The sequence below is a fragment of the Fundulus heteroclitus genome, chromosome 11 (assembly GCF_011125445.2).
Source record: "Fundulus heteroclitus isolate FHET01 chromosome 11, MU-UCD_Fhet_4.1, whole genome shotgun sequence".
NCBI classification, from domain to species: Eukaryota; Metazoa; Chordata; class Actinopteri; order Cyprinodontiformes; family Fundulidae; genus Fundulus; species Fundulus heteroclitus.
The window spans coordinates 26,768,213-26,794,975 of NC_046371.1; the positions used below are offsets into that span (position 1 = coordinate 26,768,213).

The following is a 26,763-nucleotide window of genomic DNA, read 5'->3' on the forward strand; positions in this document are numbered from 1 at the left end:
ACCAGTTCAACTATGACAGATTGGGGAGGGGGCGTGATAGATCATATAGCCTAATCTTGATTTATTTATCATTTATTATTATTGTGACATCAGTGTTCACAAAACGAATAATGCATGGTCTTTCAACAATTTCAAGTAAATAATATAACAATTTATGAAAAATATATTTTTAAAGCATGTGTCATGTGGTGCCCCCCATTTTTTTATTTATTTTTTATTATGTATCCTTTATTTAACCAGGTAATACCCATTGAGATTAAAAATCTCTTTTGCAAGGAAGATACCTCCCTTTCACGACAAATGTCCTCTCAAGGCAATTTACAAAAAGGAAAACAGGTCAAATTGTTTAAAGAAAAATACACAATACAGATATCAACAATAAATCAAATCTATCTTAAGTGTAAAAATAGATTTCAACAATAGACAGTCCATTCTAAACTTAATTGCAGTATGAAAGAGTCAAATTCAGACTGTGATGACAATTAGCCAAAAGTTACCATATAAGTCGTTGACATTTTGGTTTTAGAACTATGTCCCTTTGTGTTTAGCATTCATTTTATTTTTTTTAATTGAACGATTGAAACGGCATAACTTTTTTTTTTCGTTGTTGTTCCACGTGTAAATGCAGCTAAAACAGTTCTGACTGGCATTTTATTTTTCATCAGATCCAGTTTGTCGTCCCTGAGTTTTTTTGGCCTCGTCGGCCTTCCATACACCGTGCGAGGTGAGGTCACCATCAGGGCGGGGGCAAAATTCCTGCCGTCTACTTTTGTCTGTGTCTGTACGTGGAGGAGGAGACGGGACTCCAAACTGGACCTCAGTCTGGAATTTCAGGAGCACCGACATCGTGAGTACCACTTTTTTTTGGTAAATTGTGGCTGACCAGTAACATCTTGCTGCTTTATTTTGTCGTTTTGGTGGCTGTTTGTTTTAAATCATAGCTTGTGTTCCTGTAGACAGCCGCCATCCTCTGTTTCACAGGGATGGGTTTCCAGGAGTAAAGGCATAGTTTCCTGCCTGTAAAACTTGCATGTCCGCCGCTTGCTGACTAGCTTTTAGCTCCACAACTTATTCATTATCCTTGCGTTTGAAGGAGCGTAAACTCCCTATACTTTATTTGGGAGCTCGTAACTTTTTTTTATAGGATGTAATTTAAATATACAGCAAAAGTGAGTGGACATGTTTGTTTGGTTGTTTTTTTTGGGGGTGTGGGGGGGACGTGTTTGTGCATTTTGGCGTCTTAACAATTTTACCAAAGACTGTTAACTCGTAGCGTTTGAAATATGCGTTCGTAGTAGTAAAAACTGCCCCAGCTGGGGAGAAAAATGAGGGGAAGCTGCCGGAGGTGGAGCCTGCGCCGCTGCTGCTCAGCCTGTCTGCGCTGTCGTTAACCTTCCCACTTCTCGGCCAGATGTATCATGTTTGCTGAGCTTGTCGCGTTCTGTCTTCTCGCGATATCAGAAAAAAAAAAAAGAATTCTTACTAATTACTCCCCCCCCCCTTTTTTAATTAGTTGAGTCAACTCCCCTCTGATGCATTTATAAGCAAAGAGACGTTTTACTGGACATCGAACAAGTTGGGTAAAACATTATATTTAGCATTAGGTTGAACAATCTAGAAGCATATTTTTCTTCTCTCTTTTTTTTTTTTTTGTTTAAATGTTTGTTCTTTTTTCAGGACAGTGGTCTGTGTAAACGTGTTTACTTGCACTGAGTGATTCACCAGATTCTCCATCTGGGGCTTACGGCTCACTTGCATCTGGGATCCCGCTTGTGGAGCGCTTGGCTGGAACAAGGTTGAACAACAAGTCTGTTTTGAGCCCCGTCCACAAAACCCACATAACACATCTCTTGAGAAATATTATGACTTTTACAAGGAGTGTGTTGTGAAAACAGTGCCTCAGCAGGGCAGTCACTGGACTCTTAAGTAGGTGTTTGCGTTTGATGGCGTCGGCACTGCAGACAATATATATATGTATATTAAAAAACTACTCTAATAAAAGCTGGAAGTCACTTTAGCTGTGCTCGTCAAGATTGCCAGTGAATGATTGCTTGTTGTCGGTATGTGTGCTATGCTCCACACACAGGCTGAAATGCAACGCAGCTTTCCCGTGTCTGCGCCCTCGCTGCCTGTGTTTTTGCTAAAGGCAGACATTAAGAGTGTGATGTTATCGCGGCGAGGGGAAAAAAAACCAGACTGTCAGGAAGGGCCAGCGGGGTGTAGTTAAAGGTTTGTTTCCACCGTTGCTCACACCTGCGCTCACAAACAGGTTGCTCCGCTTTCTTGCGCCGTGTCAGGTCTCCATCTCCTCACCTTGTTGTTGTTGTCAAACCCGGGCGAAATTGATCAGCGTACGGTTCGAAAGGCAAATATCTGAATTAAAAAGCTAAGCCAAAGGAAGCTGTATTGTTTTTGTTTTGTTTTTTTTCATTATTTTAACCTGAAACCATATCCAAACTACGCATTCTTAAGGCTGTAAGTACATAAGGTCTACTTAGATTTTTCAGAAAATACAAAACCCCAATCCAATCCGATTTGTTTACTCAGACAAACTGTCTTTCCTACACTGCTAAAACAATATGTACAACATATCAAAGCATGGCAGACCTGATCAAAACTGAAAACGCAGTCTGGAGCCTGGCAAATGCAGTTCTGAGAACAGTGTCACCTTAATTTGAGAGTGTCGGGTGGGGCTCTTTCCGTTTTTTTTTTTTTTTTCATGTCGTGACAGACTGTTTGTTGTCAGCCATGCAAAGGTATTGTCTTTCGTTTGGCCAACGGACTGGTGGCGTGCTTCAAAAGGCGTGGGCGGGGCAGCGCTCCGTCACGCAGGCGGCGTACAGCATCTGATGGGAGGGGAAGCGGAGTTCGCCCTGGACAGGTCACCAGTCCATCACGGGGGCTATAGGTCCCGCATATAACTTGATACTGGATTTCACTCTTATGTGGTCGGCTCTGATGCCCACTTGGCCCAGTTCAGGCGTACTAAAGATGATTTTGACTCCTGATCAAACCAGCGTGACTGAATTGATCTCCGGCTGGTTGGCATCACTTGGTGTACTCGTACGATAAAGTTTCCTTACACAAAAAAAGTACTTTTAAGTTGTTTAAAGCCAGTAGAAGAGGTGCAAAACATCATGTAGCAGATTGCAGATTTTTTTTATTTAAAAGAAAGCTACTCAACAACTAAACCTGCATATCACTCAGCACCCGCATCGATGCAGCGTATATTTGTTTATTTGTCACACTTTATCTTTGCTTTATTTAAAGACCCTTGCAGAAACTTCCCTGGCGTCTTCACAACAATGCCGGGTGTCGCGCTGTCTGGTGTTTTTTAAAAGGATCGTATTTTACAACGCTTTTGTTGAGTAATGGCAAACATTTGTAAGGTGTGGCTGGCTCACCTGTGGCCGACTCGCCTGATGCAGCAACACCTTTGGTAACCAGCTGAATGACATTCTCGTGTTGCCGTCTGCGCGCGGATGCTTGTTTTTGGCACCTTTTAGGCAGAACGTGCTTTTAGACGTCGCGTCGCTTCACGCGCATTCTTCCGGTGGTTGGCGTGCCTTTTTTTTTTTAAAGAGAGAAAGTGATGGCAACAGTTGGGCAAAGCGTGTGGAGGATGGCTTCATTTGAATATTTCCTTGATGCTTTTATCATTTATCTTGGCTTTATGGCATTACCCTAAAACACCTACTGGCGTTATTCCTGCAGCTGCACCTGGTTAAACTGCCCCCCCCCCCTTTTTTTTTTTTTTCGGCGCAGGGTTCGTCGCCTCCTCACCTGTCACACAGTGGGGCCCGTGCTTATCTCACCCTCAGCACACGGCCTTAAAAAGGAAATAAGAGACTGGCGTGGCAGAGCGTCTGAGTGCGTTTGCTTCACATCTGCAGCCTGTTGGGACTCTTGTTTCCAGAAGGCGTCCTCACAGACGGCGCAGGGTGTGTACGTATGACTGGAACCACACTCGGGAAGGGTGCCCGCTCTTATTTGTGTGCCTCCCCATTCATTTCCCCACGTAAATGCGTGTGTAGCGCAGGCTGGGGCGGGGTGTGTCGGCCCTTCCCATCTAACGCGGCCATCTGGTAGCAGCCTTTTCGCTTTTAATTGGCTCCAGCAAATGAATCAAAGCCGACTGTAAAACACGTCAGTGTGCTGGGTTTTCTTTTTTCTTTTTTTTCTTTTTTTTTTTGTCTCTCCGATTAAACACTGCCGTTTGGAGCGAAATATGGCAGAACTAAAGAGGAAATCTGTTTAACAGCTGCTTTGAATCGCATGACCCGAAGGACTGCAAACAGGAGGATTTGTAATATTTTTCTTAATTTTGGCTTTTAAAATGGCTTTTTTATTCAACTCATGCCTTGTGATTCAGTTGGTGTTTGTGTTATTTGACTTTTTAAAAAACACACCATCATTCTCGTTTATATAAGTTTTCTAGCCATGTAAAGAGATATTTTTCAGTTGTGCGTGTTTTTTTTTTTTTTTTTTTTTTTGTAGTTTAGTTTTCATTCCTGTATCTCCAGTATTTACCCAGGAGATGAATAAAATGAAAGTGTGATATAGTTTAGATATTCTATATAAAACGAATACAATCCACTAAGACCACTGAGATTTATTATGCACTTGACATGTAAAAGAAGTCATAATTACCGTATTGCTCGGACCATAAGGCACTCCGGACTAAGGTGCATTGAATCTTCTTCCCAAGTGAATACGATTTTTGCACTTGAAATAAGATGGAGATGAATTGTTCTTATTTTAAGTGCAGGATATCCAATTCTCATTTTATGGGTAAAATACTAATCTTATTGACAAATAGTCTTATTTAGTTGCTCAAATCAAGGACAAAAATTCTAATTTCAAGACAATTTTGCTTTTAGTTCCCCTTTTGCAATGCAAACCATATAAAATCAGTCAGTAAGCACAATGGTAATCATATATAAGACGCACCATCAACTGGTGACAAAGTTTAAGGATTTTTAGTGAGCCTTATAGTCCAGTAAATTTGCACCTTCCCCAGATTCTGGTCTAATTCACCCTTGTTATATTCTCAAAGAATTCAGTTTATTTATTTAGTATATATTTTTTGGATTAGAAAATTAGTCAGCAACTGAATCTAAATCTTGTATGTTTGGAGTGCCATTTTCCTGTGATGGGTCTTTCTAGCTGGAAGTAGTTGGTTATTAAATAATACATATATAATATGTATTATTTATTTATGACTGCCTAATGAAAAAGGCCTAAAAGCTTTGTTTGTTTTTTCCAGTTAAAATCTGCCTTCTGACGAGGTCAGTTTAGCAGCAATGGCTTGCCAAAATAGCGGTATTCTTGACAAGCAGCAACAAACAATTAGTTATTGGCTTCCTGACAGTCGCAGCTGCTCCAGGAGCTAGAGAAACATTTATTTTGAATTTCTGAAGAAGAGAAATGAAAAAAATTCAAACTGGAAAAACATGCATTTTTTTTGGTTTATTTTTTTACTTCTTCCTGGTTTGGGCAGTCAGTATTTACATTAGCGGTTAGTGCAGTAAGCATTACTAGGACAGTGGCATGTAGATTCTAGACCAAGGATCTCAAACTACAATAGTAGGTATTATAAATGTACTGAAGCTATTTTCCTGCAGCCATGTTGCTTTTGTGGCTCTAAACAAATTTTGTTCAGCTGGAAGGATAGTAAAAATTGGCCCTGGTTGTTGTAAAGGATGCTGAGTTCTGTTCTAGATGCATACTGGTACCGTAACTCCTACATTTCCAAAAGGCTGCCACCTTTTCAAATCCAGCGGGCTCCATAGCACAGGTTGGAAGCTCAAAGGAACAACAGCAAACCATTGCAGTACGTTATTCAGCTTTCTCGTTAACTGCTGAAAGTCTTGCTCTCTCTCGATCTTTCACAGCTTGAGCTAAACTCCTTGTAAATACCGTCTTGTTTCATGGTCTTTCTGACTTAATTTTCAATGCATCACTGATACTGAGCATGGCTAGCTTCATCCGTCCATAACCGGGTCCCACCAACTAGTTGTCAGCCTGATCCTGTAGCGCCCATCTATGGTGCTGGTCAGAAAAGGATCAGATTTTTTTAGTTTCTAATTGTACCGCTGGTACCCACACTAAAGTTGTTGTTTTTTTTTTTTTTTTTTGTTTTTTTTTTTGTGTGTTTTTTTTATGATTATGGCCCTGATAGTCACTCTATTACAAACATTTAAAAAATGTATATAAATAGGTTTAGGTTGACAAATTAGCTTGGTAAGAATTGTGACCTATCATGACCATACACTCCACCTGATGACGTAAACACCAAAACAAGTCAGTAAAGTTGTGATGTGAACCATTTTTTCCCCAGTTGGCTGCATGGGGGCATGATCACTAGACACTAATTTATTGTAGAAAATATGATTGAATGCAGTTTAGTGAATTTTACAACTAAATGTAATTTGCGCATTGGAGTAGCCAGTTTGACAATAATTCTGATTTTTAGGGGGGTAGTTGGAGTTTTATTTTTATGCTCTGACTGTACAATGAAACAAGTATTGACAAAAACAATTTAAACTACTTTTAAAAAAGAAAAAAAAATCATTATAGCCATAAATACACAGGGATCCTACAGTCTTAAAGTATGGCATTTCATTTTATCATTTACAAAGTCTAAATAAGAAAGAATGAGAAATTCCATTGTTTAAAACATAATTAGTTTTTCCATGGCTTTTTAGATGTTGACCTTCAGAATTGGTTTTCTACGTCAAAAATTCCACTTTTTATCCAACTTCGTAATCATTTTGGTTACTGTTACAAAGCGCACGCATTCAGAAGCCAAAAAAAGGACCACTTGACTTCTGCTTTGGCTTCTAGATCCTTCTCAGTTTCAAGTTGAGCTCTAAGGTGGATTTAGTATGCCTAAAAACATTATTACCTTTCGATGTTACATTTCTTTTGTGAACTTAAGGTAGTTTTTGATTACAAACTGTGATTGAAAGGATCTGTATTTAAATCTTATAGATTTTAACCAGGCCTAGTTTGTTCAGATGGGGGAAACAAAGCAAACTAGCCCTTTACACTGCAGAATAAGAAACCAGATTTAGCACAGGGTTATTTTATTATTCCGGTGGGACAAGATGACACCCCGCTAGGTGAATATTTTGTACTTTGACACCTAAACTGATGGGGGAGGACATAAAGTTTTGAAATGAACCATTTTGAAGGAGCCTTAAATACCAAACAAATACTTATTTTAAAAAGATTTTTGGTCAGTGTTGCCCATCCGTATCTCGATGGGTAAAACAAAAGCTATAACTTGGGGTTAAACCTTTTAATTAGCCCATTTTTTTTGAGTATTGGCAGTCTTTCTGGTTTCTCTCCACTTGGGCAGGTGAGGAGAGCGTTTAGTTGAGGGGTTTTTGTCCTCCTCCCGCTCACCGTCCAGCTGTCACAGAAAGGCCAACTGTCTTTTGGAGCCTGACGCTCCAAACCCCTTTTTGTGGCACGGCGCAGGATTTATCACCACCGTTTGGTACCCGCCGGTAACAGATCCCCCATTCTTCTGCGCGGCCAGCGCGACGGCTCACATTTGTCCGCCGCCATCTGCGCCCTTTGCTCCGTGCACTTAAGCCCCCGGCCTGTCTCTGCCGAGGGTCGCAGCAGGACGAGGGACGGCCAGTGAGGTAATGTTTTTGTCGGCTTCTGCTCGCGGCCGGGCCCCGTCCTCAGAGCGCACTTTTCACATCCTTTGGGGGAAAAAAAGTTAAATATAGCAACGCTGGCATCGTCAGTTTTCCTAATAGTTTAGTCAGGAGTTTGGTTTGGCCTCATTTTTAGTACAGCTTTTTAGAGAACAGAGGGGGAAAAAAAACACAGTTGTTGTGGCTGATTACAGCTGCTAATCTCATGTTACTCTGAATCAGTCTGCACTTTGGGTTTAATTCATCCCTTGTGTTTTGTCTGTAGGAAATTTTTACTTACCGAGTCACATCTTGGAGACCACCACGTGGTTGTTGAATCATCTTTTTCTTTTTTTAAACTACTATTATTAGTTTCATTCAGGGGAGGATGCAGGGCTTTGTTCATTGTCAGCCAGGTCCTGGTTTGTCATCTGGAGCCAAAGGAATTTGCTTCATGCGTTCAAAAAATGTCCTCAAAATCTGATTGGCTAGCATAAAATCGCAGTATACCCTAATATGGTTTTAAAAATGTCGTGCCTGTTTTTTAAAAAAAAAACAGGCGTAGCTGTGTGGAGAATCGCTTGCTAATTTGCTGTAATGGCTAATTGTTTTTCTGTTTTTGAGTGACGCTTAGTGGCGCCGATTCATTCTGGAAAAACTCTTTGATTCCTTGTTTAGCTGGGCATAAACTTCGCCCTGTTCATGCAGCACTTGTGTTTAGGAGGAATGCCACCATTCCGGTTTGGCCACAGAGATGGAGGCATACTCCCTCGCGCTCACACCTCTCAGCGGAGTGAAGCCCGATCTGCCCAGGCCTGGAGCATTCCTCCACCGCTACAGGACGGGAAGAAGGGGCCGACCCAAAAAAACTCCCTTTTTTTTTCTCTCTCTCTCTCTGGGATTTTCAGACGGTTACTTTGCCTCAGAGGAGGTTGTGAACACAGAGGGTTTTTGTTCTGCTAAATAACTAGTTTTGTGGCCTGAGTCCTTGCGTGTAACTTTCCCGGGTTAAAGGGCTCGTTTTTATTCTAAACGTTGGGTTGTCCCATGAAACTGAGAGCGGCATTGATGGCTTTTAATTACAGCTGCAGGGCACAAAGCTGAGTTTTTTTTTTTTTTTTTTTTTTTTTTTAAAGATAGAAATGCAAGTAAAAGGGTTAGATTTGTAAAATTAGTTATGGTGGGGAAGATTTATTAGAAAAATAACTCGACGCTTCTCTGGGTTGGGTCTCATGGCCGCCTTATCGCGGTGTCGGCTTGTTGCTGCACAATAGGACTAACAGGAAATTACTCTGATTGGCTAAAACAAACATGCTTGGAAAAGGAAACGGGCTGAAAGGAGAAGTTGATGTAATTGGCAGAGGTGGGGGGGTGGTAGGCTGGAATCCGGGGAGAAAAGCCGTGGTTTTTGCCTGGGAAGAGGGCAGAATATTGAATCGTTCGGGTGAACGCGCCGACCGCTGCCGAGGTTAAAAGGTGTTTTGAGAGGCTAACGGGCGTGGCCCCCAATATATGTCCTCCTGGTATTTTCAGACCCCGCTGATGACTCTGTTCTCTCCGCAGTTACACCGTCCTCTGACTGACCACGACTGGTCAATCGCAGAAAAATGTCTGGAAAAATAACAAAAGAGGAGGAGGAGGAGATGAGGGAGGCCTTTGCAAAAGTTGGTGAGTGAACGTCATCCTGGGCTGTAGAAGTGTGCAGCATGGGGTCAAAAAGCAACATAAAAACAAAGCATGTTTAGTTTAATCTAACTACATGTTTTTTGTTTTTTTTTTAACACTGAAAATAATCTTTCTTTCTGCTATTGTATAATATATTGATGAATGCAGTTCTAATTATGTTATCTTATAATATTGTCTTTTTGACATTGTGGTATTTCAAAATTCTATAAAAGACAAAAAGGTATCATTTACTATCTAATTATATTTCATTATAGTCAGGGTCCTCACCAGGATGGCTAGCAGCGGTAGGGTTGCGCATGCGAGCGCGTTTGTGTTTTTGTGTGTTGACGGAGGCTGGACGCTCTGGTGAGAACCCTGATAATTATTTAGTAACTTTCCTTTTTATTTTATTTTTTCATCGTTGCTGGGCTTTCTGCTTGGGAATACAGCTTAAATTCTGCTAACTAACAGACTGGTAGCACAATAACTGCAGATTTAAATACTATTATCATAATAGTTATTCTTGGTGCTTATTTAGCTTGTTTGCCATGATTCTCAGATGTTTTAGTTTTTTATTAATACAAATGTACTTGTAGTGGTGCATTAATAACAAAGGGAAGTGTAGCAACTTTTCCCTTTGTTATTAATGCACTCCAGTCACCCATGCACATTTTCTGGTTATTTGATAAAATGAATTTGAACGACATTGTAATGTAATAATGAATAATGCTATGACCATAAGATTTTAGCAGTTCTGACTCCAAAGATATTGAAAATTTCCCGATACCTTGACGTTGGTAACCGGTCCTGGTCTACTCATTAATATGACAGCCTGCATTAAAACTCCAGCAGTTGTATCATCAGCATTCTCTGCCGCTGTTTTTCTCCAGATCTGGATCACAATGGATATATTTCTGATTATGAGCTTGGCGAGCTTCTTAAGGAGGCCGGCCACGCCCAACCAGGATACATGGTCCGAGAGATCCTGCAGAAACTCGACCGTAATAAGGACAACAAAATCAGCTTTGATGAGTTTGTGGCGGTAAGTTGAACAAAGTCAGCAATATTTTCATGCTAAATTTTCTTTTCTGTTTTTAACTATGAGTTGGTCCTTGGCTTCTCTGCGTTAAAAGATCTGTGTGCAAAACACAGGCTGGGGTAAAAATGCCTCTACATGCCACAAAAACACACAGGAATGTGGAAGTAAAGGAACTTGTTTGTTTGTCAAGCTGATGATGGACCAGTCAGTGTCGGCAGTGATTTCTGGTACACACTTGATTTATGAGCCACAAACTCCAGATTAGGTGGACCAGTCTAAGGTGGACACAGCTTTTATATACCCACACATGCATAAGTGTGCGGTAGGCCACGCAAACTGATGGAGCTGTGCCAGGAGATGCTGAGGGGCGTAGTGCACAAAGGACAGCAACTTTCTGCCAAGTCAGTCGCTCAAAGAGCTCCAAACTTCATGTGGCCTTCAGAACAGCTGAAGAACAGCGAGGTTTTCTCTTGGATTTGTTTTCAACCGTAGTGGTCGAACGGCGGTCGTTAAAATTTAATTGAAATGCAACATACGCTAACATTACTTTATGAAATAATGTAGGAATTTGTATACATTTCTTGAATCCACACTATACAAATCTAACTTTACCAAAAACATTGTAATCGGAGGCACACGCGTTTGAACGAAGTGAATAAGTGACTCATGGCGTGGTAATCGGGTAATTAGTGCAACAGTCTCTGAGGAAATAGACTAGATTAAAAACTATTTATTATATTAATATCCAGCTTTGTGGTCCAGGGCGGAATCATCATCAGCAGCAGCTTTCCGTTAAACATTTGCAATGTGAAAACGGTGCAGGTCTCCTCGCTGCCCTCTTTGCTCTGACTGCATGCAGGGCTTTCAGGACGACGCCTGTGAGACAGCGCTGAGGGAATAGGGAGACCTCACGCAGCTCTAGCTGCTGTCATGAGACAGTAACGATATACAGATTGCTGCTTTCACGTTTCATTTTGGTGTGGTGGTGTGCCACAATCTACACACTGCTGTTGCTACACGTATTTGAGAGGCTGGCGGTGGAGCAGGGGGCAGAAAAACACAACCCACATACAGAGGCTTCAGTACTTGACACGGTTGTCTCAGGTTGGAGTACCGACTAGACCTTAGCCAAATAGAGAGCTTCATGGAGTGGGTTTCCATGGCCGAGCAGCTGCATATCCAAGCCATACATAAGTGAAATACATACCTTTGGATGCAGTGGTGTAAAGCGGGCCGCCACTGGACTCTAGAGCAGTGGAGGCGCGTTCCCTGGAGTAATGCGCTTCTCCGTCTTGCAATCTGATGGACGAGTCTGGGTTTGGACAAACTAAGGTCCATACAGACATGGTGTGGGCCAGCCAAGGTCATCCACACCGAGTCCTGACCTCAATCCTTCTCGGCCAACATCAGTGTCTGACCTCACAAATGTGCTTTTGGAAGAATGTTCATAAACACTCCAGAACCTCGTGCAAGAGTTGAAGCTGTCATAGCTATAAATGGGGGTAACAATGTCATATTGAACCCAAGAATATCAAGAATGGGATGTAATTTAAATGTATGTGTTATTCAAGCCTTGTTCATACCATAACTGAGAAGTGGAAGGGAAATTATACAAGGTTTTCCTGTATGATTTTTTTTTTTTTTTTTTTTTTTTTTATTGATTTTTTTAAACAAATAAAATAACCTGTATCTATCCCCCTTTTACTCCAACTAAATAAAATCCAGCACCAGGGACAGGGACGCTGATTTGAGTCTGGAAGATGGATGAATCTAAAACCTGGCTAAAGGTTAACCTTTCAGCAGGACAGTGTCTCCAAACATGCAGCCGGAGCTACAACAAAATTGTTTAGATCAAACCATATTCATGTGTTAGAATGGCTCAGCTGGAGTCCAGACCAAAGTCTTATTGAGAATAAATGGCATCCAATCTGACTGAACTTGTGCTGTTTTTGCAAAGAAGAACAGGCAAGAATTTCATTCTCCACGTGTAATGCTGATAGACATACTCTTTATGGAAGAAATGTGAAAAAGTTAAACTGTTATAAATACTTATGATTCACTTCCCTCACGCAGAATCATACACACACACACACAGGGCTTGCAAAAACACTACTTCACCAAACATGTTTTTGCCCTTCACAGTCCAAGTTAAATACACGTTAGATGATTGTGAATGCCCTGGTTGTCGCTAAATCGTATATTTAAGGTAGAAAACGTGCAAATTGAGCAGAACTGAGTGGAAGTTTATCATTAGCACGTGGTCAAGGTTGTCTGATTGTGGTGATCTGGCACTAGGAGATCATAACAAATGGATGCTGAATAGCTCATTGTGGTCACACTAACGCCTGTGGGGCTGAGCTCACCGGCCAGGCACTGATACGCTTGTCTGCAGGAAGTATCAAGCATGTTTCTATTTAAAGGAGATGTTTCATGCTCGGTTCTTCCTTTTCACATTGAAATCATCAAGTTGTGCTCTATAATAAAGTGGAGCTGCAATGCTTTGGTCTGAATTCCTCGTTATTGGTGACCCACAGCAGCTCTTCTGCCCCTGCATTAAGGGCAAGTCATTGCAGCAAAGATCGTTCAAAATAACATAATGGAGAATAGAGAAAACTGAACGTCTTGGAGAGAATAACCTGGAGAGAATAAACAAAAAAAAATTTGGATTTTGCATATGTCCTTCTTATTACTTATGAAAAAGCCCACACAGTCATTACATGAGATACTCTGTAGTTTCATTAAGTGTTGGTGAAAGCCATTTAGGATTGAGGTGTGTTATTCTGAGACCATCAACTTTAAACTCAGTGAATCCTCCATAATATCTCAGCCTTTTATGAACCAGATGGGCTTTATATGTTTAAACCAGGGAGGAGAAATTCCTGCAGCACCGGTGTGTCTGATTAGCCCCTGCTGCTACTGCTGCAGCGCTGGCTGCCAGGGGTTTGATAAGGAAAGCCTGGAGCTGAAATTTAAATTCCCGTCGCTAAAATATTATGATTTATTCACCCATTGATTTTATTTTGTTTCTCAAAAACCTCTGACATACACCACAATTTATTTATTTCTACCTCTTTTTACAATGAAGCAAGACCGTTTTTGTTAAAAGGGGCCAAAAACTCCTGCATTTATAGAGTTGGCCACTCTTGCTGATGAATTAGTCCAGAGCGTCCTTTTAAGATCAAACTTTCTCTCCTAAAACAACGGTAGCAAAAATGGATTTAGATTTTCAGCTTTGACATTTTTGCCACACTTTTATTGGATTACAAGTGACGGTGGAATCAGTGTTTTGGTATGACGGTATTCAGGCAGTTTTACAACTTTGTACAGCAGCGGATTTATTTTAGTCTGTCAGGCAGTGCAATCTATGATGTGCAAAATCTAAGCGCTATAAATTATAGTTAACTCAGTAACCTTTTTTTATAGGAGTTTTTGAAAGATATACTACAATAATTAAAACCTGGCACACAGTTCTGTACAAATGGCGAACAAGCAGGTGTGTAGAGGCTCAGTTATGTTCCAGAAAGCAAACGAGCTGCAAACATGACGGTAATTCTGTGACCAAAGTACAAAATAGATTTATTTCTGAGTATTTATACAAAGTGATACTGTGTAAACCTAGTTTTTAGTGAACATTTATGCATTGAGTCTGGTCATTAGGGTGTGTGATTGATGGCCTCTTTATTGTACAGTAAATAAAAAACTGGTTTGTCATGTTTTATTCAGTGTTTTTCCTCTTCAGCACTAAACTCACTCATAAGGTTGCAGCAAATATCATTAGAAGGAAAAGTTGAAGTTTAATAGTAATTTTACATTTTGTAGTTAATATCGAAATTGACTCTATACTTGAGGTTTAATATATAAGATTTTATTATTTTGTCTGATCAATCACTTATCATTCTGTTAAATTAACTACATAATCGGTCATTTTCCAATTCAAACTTAAATTGAATGGAATTATCTTTTTTTTTTTTTTTTTCCCCATCCAAAATTAAAGGGAAAATCTCTGTTTAATGTGCGGTTTTTCCAGGCTTTCTTTCTGAATGTCCCTCTTTGATTCTTTCAGATTGTTAAGGAGCTGAAGGGCAGTCAAGTTGCAAAAACTTTCCGCAAAGCCATCAACAGAAAAGAGGGCATCCTGGCTATTGGAGGGACGTCGGAGCTGTCAAGCGAAGGCACACAACACTCGTACTCTGGTATGTGACTCTGCTGTTTGCTGTGAACTGTTGACTTTGAACTCTCTGCTTGTCAGTTCCAGAGGAAGAGGCCAAAAATGGCTAAAGTGACCCTCAGCAATGGGGACGTTGTGTATGATAACATGCAATTGAATGTAATTCAGTTTAAACATAACGAAAACTAAATTAATGGAAGCGGTACTTGCACCTGATGCATAAATGGAGATGTAATAGAGTAGAATGAGTGAAAAATATCTGTTTTTGTTTTTTTTTAAAACGAATATCTTACCTTTTATTCACGATTACAGAGGAGGAGAGATATGCGTTTGTTAACTGGATAAACACAGCTCTAGAAAAGGATCCTGACTGTCAACACGTCCTGCCAATGGATCCCAACACAGACGCTCTGTTCACGACTGTAGGAGACGGCATTGTGCTCTGGTGAGTCCCCTCTCCCCCTCTCATAACAACACAAGGTCACCACCAACCCTCTGCAACCTAACTTTATGGTTGCATTCTGAATACATGATTATGTACAGTGCCTTTCAAAAGTAATCAAGATTTTTCATGTTTTGTTGACTCTCGAACTGGAATTAAAAAAAGATTGAGTTTGCACCATTTAATTTACAGAACTTGCCTTAACTTTGAATGTGTTTTTATTTATTTATTTTATTGTGAAGCAAACAATAAATAGGACAAAATATTAGAATACGTTGATGTACGTAACTGTGGCTCTACAAAGTACTGACTTTACAGGGCCGGAACATTTTCTGGCAATTCCAGCTGTAAATTGCTTTGGGTCAGTCTCTATGAGCTCGGCACATTTTGCCTCTGGGATTTTTAGTTTCCCAGTCTCTGCTGCTGAAAAACATCCACCAGGATGCTGCCACCACCCTAGCTACGTTTACATGGACAAAAGTAATCGAAATGAAGGGCGTATCGAAATAAAAATGCTTCATGTAAACACACCAGTCGGAATATTGTGATCATGTTAAGATCAATGGGAATGAAATTGTAATCCGATGAGAGGCGTGGTTTATATGGGTTGATAATCCCATCAGCATGCATGTAAACGCTGGTTAAGATAAAGTTATTCTGGATTTGGCAAACTGACCAAAGTGCGCATGTGCACCCGACTTAAACGTCACATTCGGAAAGACGTGTGGAAGCAAAACTGTCGGGGCTCCAGATTAGAAACATTAAACAAGTTCAAAATTAAAAATATTTATTCAGTAACGACGCAACCGTAAATGGAAGCTTGTGAAAGTCCAGCCTGATCGCTCAGAAGACAAACAAACTGGCACTCTGCTGTTCTGTTTGATATATTTTGTTGCTCAGCAAAGACGGAAGTTCTTCTTCTGTGGTTTGTTTGGGGAAATTTGATAACCGCACATGTCAGAGTGGTTCTATTCTGAATGAAGTCAGGTACATATAAACACACATTGTGATCAGATTAATTGATTGTGTGCCCATATAAACGGTACAATCCGAATTTTTATTTAATTTTTTTGAATCCGAATACTTTTTAATCTGATCCTGAAATTTTTTGCACGTAAACGTAGCCCGTGTTTTACTGTGGGGATGGTGTTTTTGGGATGATGGGATGTGCTGGGTTTGCACCAGACAAAGGCTCCATCTGAATACCCATAATAATAGCTTCTAGCTCCTGTTCTTTGACCTTTCATGGGGCCAACAGTAAGAACTTGTTCATGGGAAGGAAATGAGCTTCGGACTGCTATGCCTAATTTGGACTGCCATTAGCTCTGACGTCATTACGTGACGGAAACGCAGATGGATGATGCGAGTCAAATCCGGCCCTACAGCCTTCCGAATATAAACTACAAAGTGCCCTATCTCTTGTCTTCGCACATTTTCGTTGATTTCCATGAGGTGGGCTGAGCTGATACGTCATGTTACGCATCGGATTGTGGGATACAATTCTTAGTGCCCGTAAGAGACGTTGCGGGGTTCCTAGGCAAAACTACCCATAGGAGGGAGCATAGAGGCTACTTTTCCTACCTCCTTCCTGACTGAGTGCACTATTCAGACAGCACTTATCATGGCGACCGCTGACACACATCCGCTTTGGCTAAAGAGTCCTTGCTGTATAAGGGTATTCTGAATGATATATATATATATATATATATATATATATATATATATATATATATATATATATATATATATATATATATATATATATATATATATATATATATATATATCTATATATATATATATATATATATATATATATATATAAGATGGGGAAAAATTTCAATTACAGGTTGGAATGTAGCAACATGGGTAAAAAGCCAAAGGTGGTGAATACTTTTGCAAGGCACTATAAAAAGTTCATTGTATAACTACAGTAATGCTGCATGAATTTTAAAGAAAATCCAAAATACACCTATTATTTAATACATATACCGTTTAGATATTTTTTTTTCCATCCAACAGAATGGTTTAAACAAAACATTTTAATCAAATTGAAAATGCAGATATAGGTGTGTGTTAATGCTAGGCTGCTTATATAGAACTCCAAAAAAGGCCACATTTTCAGCTTCTTACCTGCAGTGACGCTATAATCAAAATGATTTGGTATACGGGAAAAAGCTGAATCCTAACTGTTATAAGTATGTTGAAACGGATACAACAAAATATCATCTTTACATTTCACAGCTATAGCAGTAAGAAGGGTTTGGTTAAGCCCTGAAAACCTTGTATTTCTGCACATCCATGTCTTCTTTTAAGCAATGAATATATTTATCATGTGGTTATTCCAGCAAACTAAAGTTGATTTTTCATTTTCAAACAGCAAAATGATCAACTTGTCAGTGCCAGACACCATCGATGAGAGGACCATCAATAAGAAGAAGCTGACACCATTTACGACGCAGGTACCGTTTCACTGGTCTGTGGAGGCATTGCGTTTTCATCCTTTAAAGTCTCAGAGTGCCGACGCTAAAACATCCGATGGCTCGTTTCCTTCCAGGAGAACCTAAACCTGGCTCTTAACTCTGCGTCTGCCATCGGCTGCCACGTGGTGAACATCGGTGCTCTGGACCTGAAAGAAGGGAAGCCCCATCTGGTGCTAGGCCTCCTGTGGCAGATCATCAAGATTGGCCTCTTTGCCGACATCGAGCTCAGCAGGAATGAAGGTACCGGGAGAGGTTACAGTTACATAACACGTGCTTAGGCCCCATCGCCGGGGCTCGCTTATGTGTTGTCGAGTCGATTAACGGATGATCGTCACGCCTCGACAGCGCTGGCGGCCTTGCTGAGAGACGGTGAGACCCTGGAGGACCTGATGAAGCTGTCGCCGGAGGAGCTGCTGCTGCGCTGGGCAAACTTTCACCTGGAGAACGCTGGCTGGCAGAAGATCAACAACTTCAGCTCAGACATCAAGGTGACACTGGGCTACAATCTGGTTATATGTTTCAATTTCAAAACAAAAATAGTTCAAATAAGCACAATTTTAACAGTAAAAAAATATAAATCCTTTCTTTGGGAGAGGATGTGGGAGCTCTAAACCAGTCATTAAATGGCGCATAACCAGCAACTATGTCCACCAACACGGCAGACGCCAGCAAAGGTAGCCGCTATTTATGTTGACCCAACCTCGCCCTCATCTCCACCTTACCTGCTCCTAAAATAGGAACGAAGGCGTAATTGAAGTCGTGCACAGACCGACGTTTGTGTAGGAATTAAATTAAGAATCTGTTTCTTTGCCGACTTGTTTTTACTAAACACGTTTAGTTACTGAGCATTTCTGGCGTGTGGCATTGGTTACTTGCAGATTTAAAAATCAGGCATGCCGTGACTGATGCAATAATCTTTGTCCTGGTATACAGTAGCTTGCAAAAGTATTAAGACCCCCTGAACCACCTTACACACTTATATGTTGCAGCAACAATGTTCATTGTTTCATTGGGATTTAATGTGACAGAGTAACGGACCGTAGCACACAATCAAATGTAAGAAAAGGGATACACGATTAATATTTTTTGTCTTTTTTACAAATAAAAAGACCTGTTCCCCAATACTTATTGTCAATTCTTCTTCGTTAATTAGCGATAATTCAGTCTTATTGGAACACTAATTCAATGAACATCAATTTTCATAACTTTCCCCAAGACTCTAAAAAAAAGGATTTAAGTTTGGGCTTAAATTTAAATCCCTCCATCCATCTTCTTGTCAACTCTAACCCGCTTTCTTGTCTCTGTTGAAGAACAGCATCTCCTCGCCATAAAGTTGCCATTGTCTTTTAAGGAATAGTCCTTTAATTCATCCATGGCTTCCTTCTTAATGTTCTTACATAAAGGCTAATGGTTGCCAACAGATCAAACATGAGATGTTCACATCTTGGAATATTGTTTAATAACCCAACCATGATTTAGACTTCCTTCTTGACCGGTCTGCGGTGTTCTTTGGTTTTCGTGATGCTGCACTGCAAAAGCTAAAGTAAAAATAAGTCAAATTTTCTTGAAAGTAGTGTATATGTCCTTGATTTGAGCACGTAAATAAGATGATTTGCCAATGGGATGAGATTTTTGCACTTAAAATAGGAATAACTCATCTCCATCATCTTATTTAGAGGGCAGAATATCTAATTATCTTATTTTAGGGGTCAACATATGCATTCCATTGGCAAATCATCTTATTTACCTGCTCAAATCAAGGACAAATACACTCATTTCAAGAAAATGTGACTTATTTTTAGTTCCGTTTTTGCAGTGTGATTGTTCACTGCTGCTCTCCAGCAAACCCCTGAGGCCTCCACGTAGCAGCTGGATTTATACCGAGATTAGATAACACCCAGGTGGACTTTATTTAATAATTAGGTAACTTCTGAAGGTAATTGGTTGGACTGGAATCTATATATAGGTTTCAGAATAAAGGGAGGTAAATACAAATTGTTTTAAAGCCTATTTTTTTTTAAGTTTTTTTTTTTTCTTCCATAACACAAAATCCTACTAAAGTACGCAGAAGTTGGTGGTTGTAATTTAACTAAATATTCAATGGATATGAATACTTTGGCTAAGTACTCTACTATTATCCTGATATGACTTGAAAGAAATCAGAAGATGGAATTTTTTCTTTGCAATTGTTTTCTGATTTAATCAGTGCTGATAATGCCCGTATTTTTTTCTTTTATTTTGTGTTACGTAAAGGGCCACATAATTTATTTATTTATTTATTTTTTTGTTTCTAGGACTCAAGGGCCTATTTCCACCTTTTGAATCAGATCGCCCCTAAAGGCACAGAGGAGGATAAGCCGCGCATCGACATCAACATGGGAGGCTTCAGCGTAAGCGCCTTGTTGAACTCTCACAGCCCCCACACAGTAGCAGCTGTGCCGGGATTCTGACCTGAACGTGTGTGTGTGTGTGTGTGTGTGTGTGTGTGTGTGTCGCTCAGGAGAAGGACGACTTGAAGAGGGCAGAAGCTATGCTGCAGCAGGCCGACAGGCTCGGCTGTCGACAGTTTGTCACCCCAGCTGACGTCGTCAGTGGGAACCCCAAACTCAACCTCGCCTTCGTGGCCAACCTCTTCAACAAATACCCGGCGCTGACCAAACCGGAGAACGAGGACATCGACTGGGGGCTCTTGGAGGGTGGGTGTGAAAATACAAAAAAAAAGTCAGAATGAATTTATTAGGAAACAGTTTTTAGGCTTCTGCCACAGAAGAACCACAAACTAAGCTATAGGATGATGGAGAATAACATTTGCTCAATGGCTTTGTACTTTTTTTTTATTGTACGTAACTTATAACTAATACCACCACATGACCAGCATTCTCTATGAAGTCCTCTCAATCCCACAATCCTTTTCTGATCAGATGAGACAAGAGAAGAGCGAACATTTAGAAACTGGATGAACTCCCTGGGAGTGAACCCGACTGTGAACCATCTGTATGTGTAAGTATCACCAAATTAAATAAAAAAAGCAGCTTCTGAGGACTCTGAAACGGTGGTTTGAGGCTCTGCCTCTCGTAATGTTGATGATCACCGGCCACATTGTCCTGCTGCGTGTTGTAGAGATCTGCAGGATGCCATGGTCATCCTCCAGCTCTACGAGAGAATCAAAGTGGAGGTCGACTGGAACAACAAGGTCAACAAGCCGCCTTACCCCAAACTGGGAACCAACATGAAAAAGGTAGTTCTGTGGAGGCCTTTCAGTTCCTTTTTTAGATTTGTTGCCGTCTTGTGTTGACGCTTGTGTTCTCCCCCCCCTCCCCTCCTCCCCTCCTCAGTTGGAGAATTGCAACTATGCAGTGGAGCTGGGCAAAACAGCCAAGTTTTCTCTGGTTGGCATCGGTGGGCAGGACCTGAACGATGGCAATGCTACCCTGACTCTGGCACTGGTGTGGCAGCTCATGAGGAGGTGAAGCAGCTCAACCCCTTCAGACCTCAATGAAGCCTAAACAACCCTTTTAATCTTAGAACATAAGCAGGAAGAAATTCAGACGTTTTCCTCACTGCAAAAAGGGAGTTAAAATAAGTCAAATCTTCTTGAAGTGAGTGTATTTGCCCTTGATTTGAGCAGGTAAATAAGATTATCTGCCAATGGGATCTGTATTTTTACTCCTAAAATAAGATAATTAGATATAATGCAGTCGAAATAAGAAGATGGAGATGAATTATTCCTATTTTAAGTGCAAGAACTTTTATTCCATTGAAAAATCTCATTTACCACTGAAATCAAGGAAAAATACACTAACTTCAAGAAAATCGTACTTATTTTTAGTATCTTTTTTCAGTGCACAGTTGTTTCCCAGTCTTACAGATGTTACAATTATTGGATTTACTGAAGGAATCGATCAGCTTGATGGATTGGAGGGGGGAGGGGGGTAGCACATCACTGATAGCCTTGGGAGCTTGATTGTATGCTGGTGGGGGGTTTTGTTTGTCACAACAGTATTCTTCAGATTATATTTATACTTTCAGACCTTTATAATAAGGGCTGTGCATCTCTGGTCTGTGGCTGATGGGATACATGTATATCACACTACACATTTCAGATAGATGGGGAGAAAAATGTTTTCATTGCCTCCAGCAGCTTGAACTTCTTCTTTTTTGTGGGCCGTACCCAGGCTCTGCCTCCTTGGCGGAGCTAGTTATCAACTTCTTACTACAAAATATACATCGAGAAAAGGACTAGCCCAAAAATAGAATAATTTTGATCTTTTATTTCTAATAAATAAGTGAATATTTTTATTGATGCAAGGACTTGAAAACAGAGATTTTGCAATAGACTTGCCCAAAACGGCACGTGGTAGAAGTAGCAGGCGTGGGCATTTTAAAAGTAGAAACTGTGGCGTCCATTTGTGTTCAGGCCACTTTACCTGGTCAGGAGACTCAATCTTTATTTCACCATGAAAGCCTCGTTCAGATTAAGTAAACAAAAATGACAGTTGCTGAAATCTGCAATGGCAAAATGAATTATGATATCACATTTTTCTCTTTTTTACTGCTACACAATTTTCCCACCAATCTCTAAGGGTTTTAAAACTTTAGCCAATAAATATATACATCAGACTTGGGCATTTAGAGTTCACTCATGTGACCAAAAACATCTATACGCTGAACCTGAATGATTGACATGTGAAACATAGACTCCAAATCAAATACCGAATCCGAATAGTCCTTTGCCATTTCAGTGTTGCACACATCGATATTGCAACGATTGTGATTCAGTAATTGTTCAGCTCCACCCTTAAATAAAGGTGGCTTCACACTGTGCAGTTTGTCTTAAACAAAATGTTTCATCATTAAGAAACGCCCTGCATTCACTCAGGCACAGCAACACAACAACTGATACCATGAAGAAGGTTGGCTCCTGATCCACAACAAAGCTCAAATTGATGCCAATTAAAATTGTGTCCATGTTTTTATATATATATATATATATATATATATATATATATATATATATATATATATATATATATATATATATATATATATATATATATATATATATATAAATAAATATATAAATAAATAAATAAATAAACAAACTAGTCTCTCCTAATTGTACAAATCTGTGTAAAGAGGGGGAAAAAAGTGGAGGATTCATCAGACAAAAAATAAAGCACAAATGTTCAGGATTATTTTTGAGCAGACCCTATATTGTCACTGCAAATGGGGAACTAAAAGTAAAATTTTCTTGAAACTAGTATTTGTCCTTGATCTGAGCAGGTTAATAAGATTATCTACCAATGGAATGAGTATTTTGACCCATAAAATAAGATGATTATATATACGGCAAAAATCTCCTTCCATTGGCAGATCATTTAAACCCGTCTGCTCAAATCAAGGACAAATGCACTCGTTTCAAGACCATGTTACTTACTTTTAGTTTGCTCTTTGATGTTTTGTGGTATCTCAGCTTTTGGTCTAGGGCATAACCAGTGTGCTGTTGGTTTTAGATACACATTGAACGTGCTGGAGGAGCTGGGTGATGGCGAGAAAGTAAATGATGACATCATTGTTAACTGGGTGAACAAAACATTGGCAGAGGCTGGGAAATCTACAAAGATCTCAAGTTTTAAGGTAAATTCTGCTGGTTTTCTTTTATTTGGTGGAAACAGTTGTGTAAAGTAACTCTCACCTTTTGACTAAAACAATTGCACCTTTTTTCCTTAAACAATGAAAGGTCCGAGGTTCTGTTTGGTTTTTGGGAATTTTCTACTCCAGGAAGCAATGAGAAAGAAAACATTGGTCAATTTGTTCCAATCTTTGTGTGCCGCTGATGTGTTGTTCAGGACAAGGAGATAAGCAGCAGTCTGGCAGTGTTGGAGCTGATTAACGCCATTCAGCCTGGGAGCGTCAACTTCGAGCTGGTTAAAACCGGCAGCCTCTCTGAGAGCGACAAACTGGAGAACGCCAAGTAAGAATTGAGTGAAAGAACGGAAAGTTATGTTTGGTTGTGGGCCGATTACCCGCGTCAGGAGGTTTTAACAAATTTAGGTTACAAACATTTAAAATTTTCTCTCCCACATTTCTGATTTTTCATTTAATGAAATGACAGAGAATATGCTAGAGTGATAAATTTTCTTCAACAATAAGGTGCATTGAGTACAGCAGAGGTTACCCCTCCCCCACCTGTTGCTGTGACCTGTCGGCCGGCTGCGTCAAGGAAGATTTAGCCCAGAAAGTATTTTCCTGTCATGCTTTACTTGGTAGACCTGCAAAAAGGGATATTATGTGCAATTGGGATATTTATTTGAAAACTAAAACAAAAATTAACAAGTGTCATTTACGTAAAAATACAGGAAAAATTAAGTCTGTGTAACACAAATTGAACATTGTATATGAATACCATTATAGACTGCCACAACAGGAAGAATAATTCTTTAGAGAGTTTGGATGTTGTTATACATTTTAGTTTTAAAATGTCTTTGTTAAAACTGTGAAACCATAAAACTTTAGCATTTTTACTGGTTATTAGACTACTGTGAAAAACTATTGGACTCCTAAAGATGACAAATATCAGACAAAGAACCTGAGTTGTTAATAATGATAATAATAATTCAGGTTTCAATTATGACAATCACCCTGTGTGAGAAAGTAATAAACCCCCTTGTTAAGTAATGAAAGAACTGTAATTGACCAGTTATTACTTGCTGAATTAAAGAAAAACCATGGCATGATTACTCTGACCTGTAGACTCAAGATGTCTCTTTAGCAAAACCTGTCCGACTGCATGAAGTAGGCTAAAAGATCCAGACGTAATGCTCCCGTGTAAAGAAATTCAAGAACATCTAAATCACATCAATCAGTCTAGAAAGGGTTTGAAAGGCATTTCTCAGGATTTGTGACTCCAGAAAACCAAAGTAGGGGACAGAACATGGAGCAGTGGCGAACCTTCCCAGGAGCCTAACAAACTTACTCCAAGAGCGAATCGATAGCTGGCTCAGGAGGTCACCAAATAATCCAGAACAACATCTGAAGTTTTGCAGGCCTCCGTTAAGTATAGTGTTCATGATATTACAATAAGAAAGACACAAAAAGGAAAGAGAAGCAGGTCAAATGTCTTCCACAGTGATGTAAAAGACTGATGGGCAATTACAAACAGTTAAGTTTAGGAGACTTACTTTTTTGGTTTGGAGCCAGATTGATTTGGATTGCTCTTTTTTTTCCCCGTAATAAATGAAACCATTATGAAAACTGCAATTTGTGCTTCCTGGTTGTTGGATTTAAAATGTTTTCTGAAAAAGTACCACAGAGGATGCTGATGAAGCACAGAGTGGATCAGAGGCAGCTGCGTTGTGTTTTTGTAGCTCTCCAGGAAGCATGTGGCAGGGTGCTGAGGGAGGAGCTGTGGCGTTGTACGAGGAAGTCTGGAGTAGCAGAGAAGCATGTTAGGGTGGTACAGGACATGTACGAGAGCCGTGAGACAGCGGTGAGGTGTGCTGAAGGGATCGGCTCTGAGCCCCTTCTCGTTTGCTGTGGCGTTGGACATGTTGACAGATGAGGTTAGAAGGGAATCTCCATGGACTCTTAACCTGACTAAAGCTATTAGATCACCTTCTTTTTCCATTTTTAACAGCTTAAACCATGAAATTCTGGTATTTTTCCCCAAGCTTATCTAGTCATGAAAATCTCGTACTGCCCTAGTTATCTTGCTAACAGCACGTGAACAGTTTAACAAAGTTAAATCCGTGCCCTCCGCAGATATGCCGTCTCGATGGCGAGGAAGATCGGCGCTCGCGTCTACGCTCTGCCCGAGGACCTGGTGGAGGTCAAGCCCAAAATGGTGATGACAGTCTTTGCCTGCTTGATGGGACGAGGGATGAAGCGCGCCTAAGCAACCCGCTTGGATCACAGTGACACTTCCCCCCCCCCCCCCCCCCAAAGAACAATTAGCATTTTCAAAAGAGCTCCCTCAACCGAAGAAATGAAGATTTGTTTTGTTTTTGCCTTTTAAAAAAAAAAGAGTCAAATTCATACAATTGCATGTTCCCTCTGCCTCTTTATAAACGAAGGTGTTTCCAGAAGGATCGTTTCTTGAAGGTGAAGCTCCAGTAACAAAATCTCCTGAGGCGGCGCTTATCAACATGTTACGCTCATTTATAAGAATGCTGTTTTATCTCTTTTTTTGGGGCTTTTTTTTTTTTTTCAGTCCAACTATGCATATTATACCAGCTGCAAGGTTGTTTACATATTTCTACCCTGACTGATAAGTAAATTATCTCCTCAACCAAGCAACAGACATTCCTGAGTACCATACCTTTTTTGAATATATGTACCAAAAGGCCAAAAATAATAACTGAGGTAAGAGAGATCTAAAGTTTGGGTAAAGCACACTTTAAAAAAAAAATAAAAAAAATAAAGAGATACCCAAACATCCTCTTAAGTGCGAGCATGTCTTAGTAGGTGTTTCCGCGGACATCTGCATATCGGAAAACCGAAGCCGTAAGGTCAGTCTATGGCGGTGACCCGTGGGATGTACTATTTGTATTTCTGTACTCGTAATTTGTTTGTTTCCTGGGATTATCATACAACATGCTGTAAATGCTGTCTTTTAAGGGTGTCTGGTTTGTGTTGTATTGGGATTTGTTTTCATTGCGGTCTTCCAGTTAGACGACGAGAAGGCCAACTGGACTCTCCTGGCCTTGTGCTGTGCCTTCAACTATCAGAGAATTTGTCTTTTTGTTTTTGTTTTCTGCTCATATTCAACATTACCAAATACGGTTACTTCGTTCCGGGTAGCTCGATGAGAGGCTATGACAGTGGCCAAATTGAATTTGGTCTTGTTTTTCATGTCTAGTCTCCTAAGTGCTTTACATGTAACAATAAATATGAATTTGAAAGCAGCTGACATGTTTGGTTTTTGCTGTTTGAATGGGGGGTGAAGAATCTTTTTAAAGAAATGGTTTCTAATAATTGTAAATAATTTACTCTTAGGTTTTCTAAATGGCATGTAGTAAACGTTCACGGAGCTCAGACATGTCACAAATGTCATAACTTAAAGACTTTAATGCATTTTCATGAATGTAGTTCTAGGAAACAAAATCAACAATGCCCCTGTCATTTTTTTGTATGCAGTTAAAGCTCAAATTATTTAAAATTTCATTAATTACACAAGTATGCACACGCTTAAACATAACGTTGAACTATCTGTTTTAATCAGCTTCCGTATTCAGACCTGATTTACTTAAACTTTAATTTTTCACTCATAAAGTTAGTGTTTTTTTTGTTTTTTGTTTTTTTATTTGGGTCTTGGC

General features: G+C 40.0%; 1 protein-coding gene and 1 long non-coding RNA gene across 4 annotated transcripts; one reads left to right on the forward strand and one right to left on the reverse strand.

Moving 5' to 3' along the window:
- Nucleotides 1-719: 719 nt before the first annotated feature.
- pls3 (plastin 3 (T isoform)) lies at nucleotides 720-26,352 on the forward strand. 3 transcript variants are annotated; one of them, XM_036143292.1, is made up of 16 exons: nucleotides 720-847; nucleotides 9,216-9,320; nucleotides 10,208-10,359; nucleotides 14,420-14,549; nucleotides 14,837-14,969; nucleotides 17,347-17,428; nucleotides 17,524-17,689; nucleotides 17,795-17,937; nucleotides 19,744-19,839; nucleotides 19,950-20,145; nucleotides 20,371-20,449; nucleotides 20,570-20,687; nucleotides 20,785-20,915; nucleotides 22,963-23,086; nucleotides 23,299-23,423; nucleotides 25,211-26,352. In XM_036143292.1, the coding sequence occupies exons 2-16, from the start codon at nucleotides 9,260-9,262 to the stop codon at nucleotides 25,341-25,343; spliced, it is 1,869 nt and encodes a 622-aa protein (XP_035999185.1). In that variant the 5' UTR covers nucleotides 720-847; nucleotides 9,216-9,259; the 3' UTR covers nucleotides 25,344-26,352. The 3 variants fall into 3 exon arrangements, with proteins under 3 accessions (XP_035999185.1, XP_035999187.1, XP_035999186.1); XM_036143294.1 differs by lacking the exon at nucleotides 720-847 and adding an exon at nucleotides 1,777-1,795; XM_036143293.1 differs by lacking the exon at nucleotides 720-847 and adding an exon at nucleotides 9,055-9,128.
- LOC110368658 lies at nucleotides 7,325-8,897 on the reverse strand. Its single transcript, XR_002428275.2, has 2 exons — nucleotides 7,954-8,897; nucleotides 7,325-7,718 (listed from the first exon to the last, which is right to left on the reverse strand). It is a non-coding gene; the product is annotated as an uncharacterized LOC110368658 (long non-coding RNA).
- Nucleotides 26,353-26,763: the final 411 nt, after the last annotated feature.

Coding starts and splice junctions, on each gene's coding strand:
- pls3 (XM_036143292.1), top strand. CDS start 9,260: ATGTCTGGAAAAATAACAAAAGAGGAGGAGGAGGAGATGAGGGAGGCC. Junction 17,938..19,743: donor ACTTCAGCTCAGACATCAAG/GTGACACTGGGC, acceptor TTTTGTTTCTAG/GACTCAAGGGCCTATTTCCA. Junction 20,146..20,370: donor CGACTGGGGGCTCTTGGAGG/GTGGGTGTGAAA, acceptor TTTTCTGATCAG/ATGAGACAAGAGAAGAGCGA.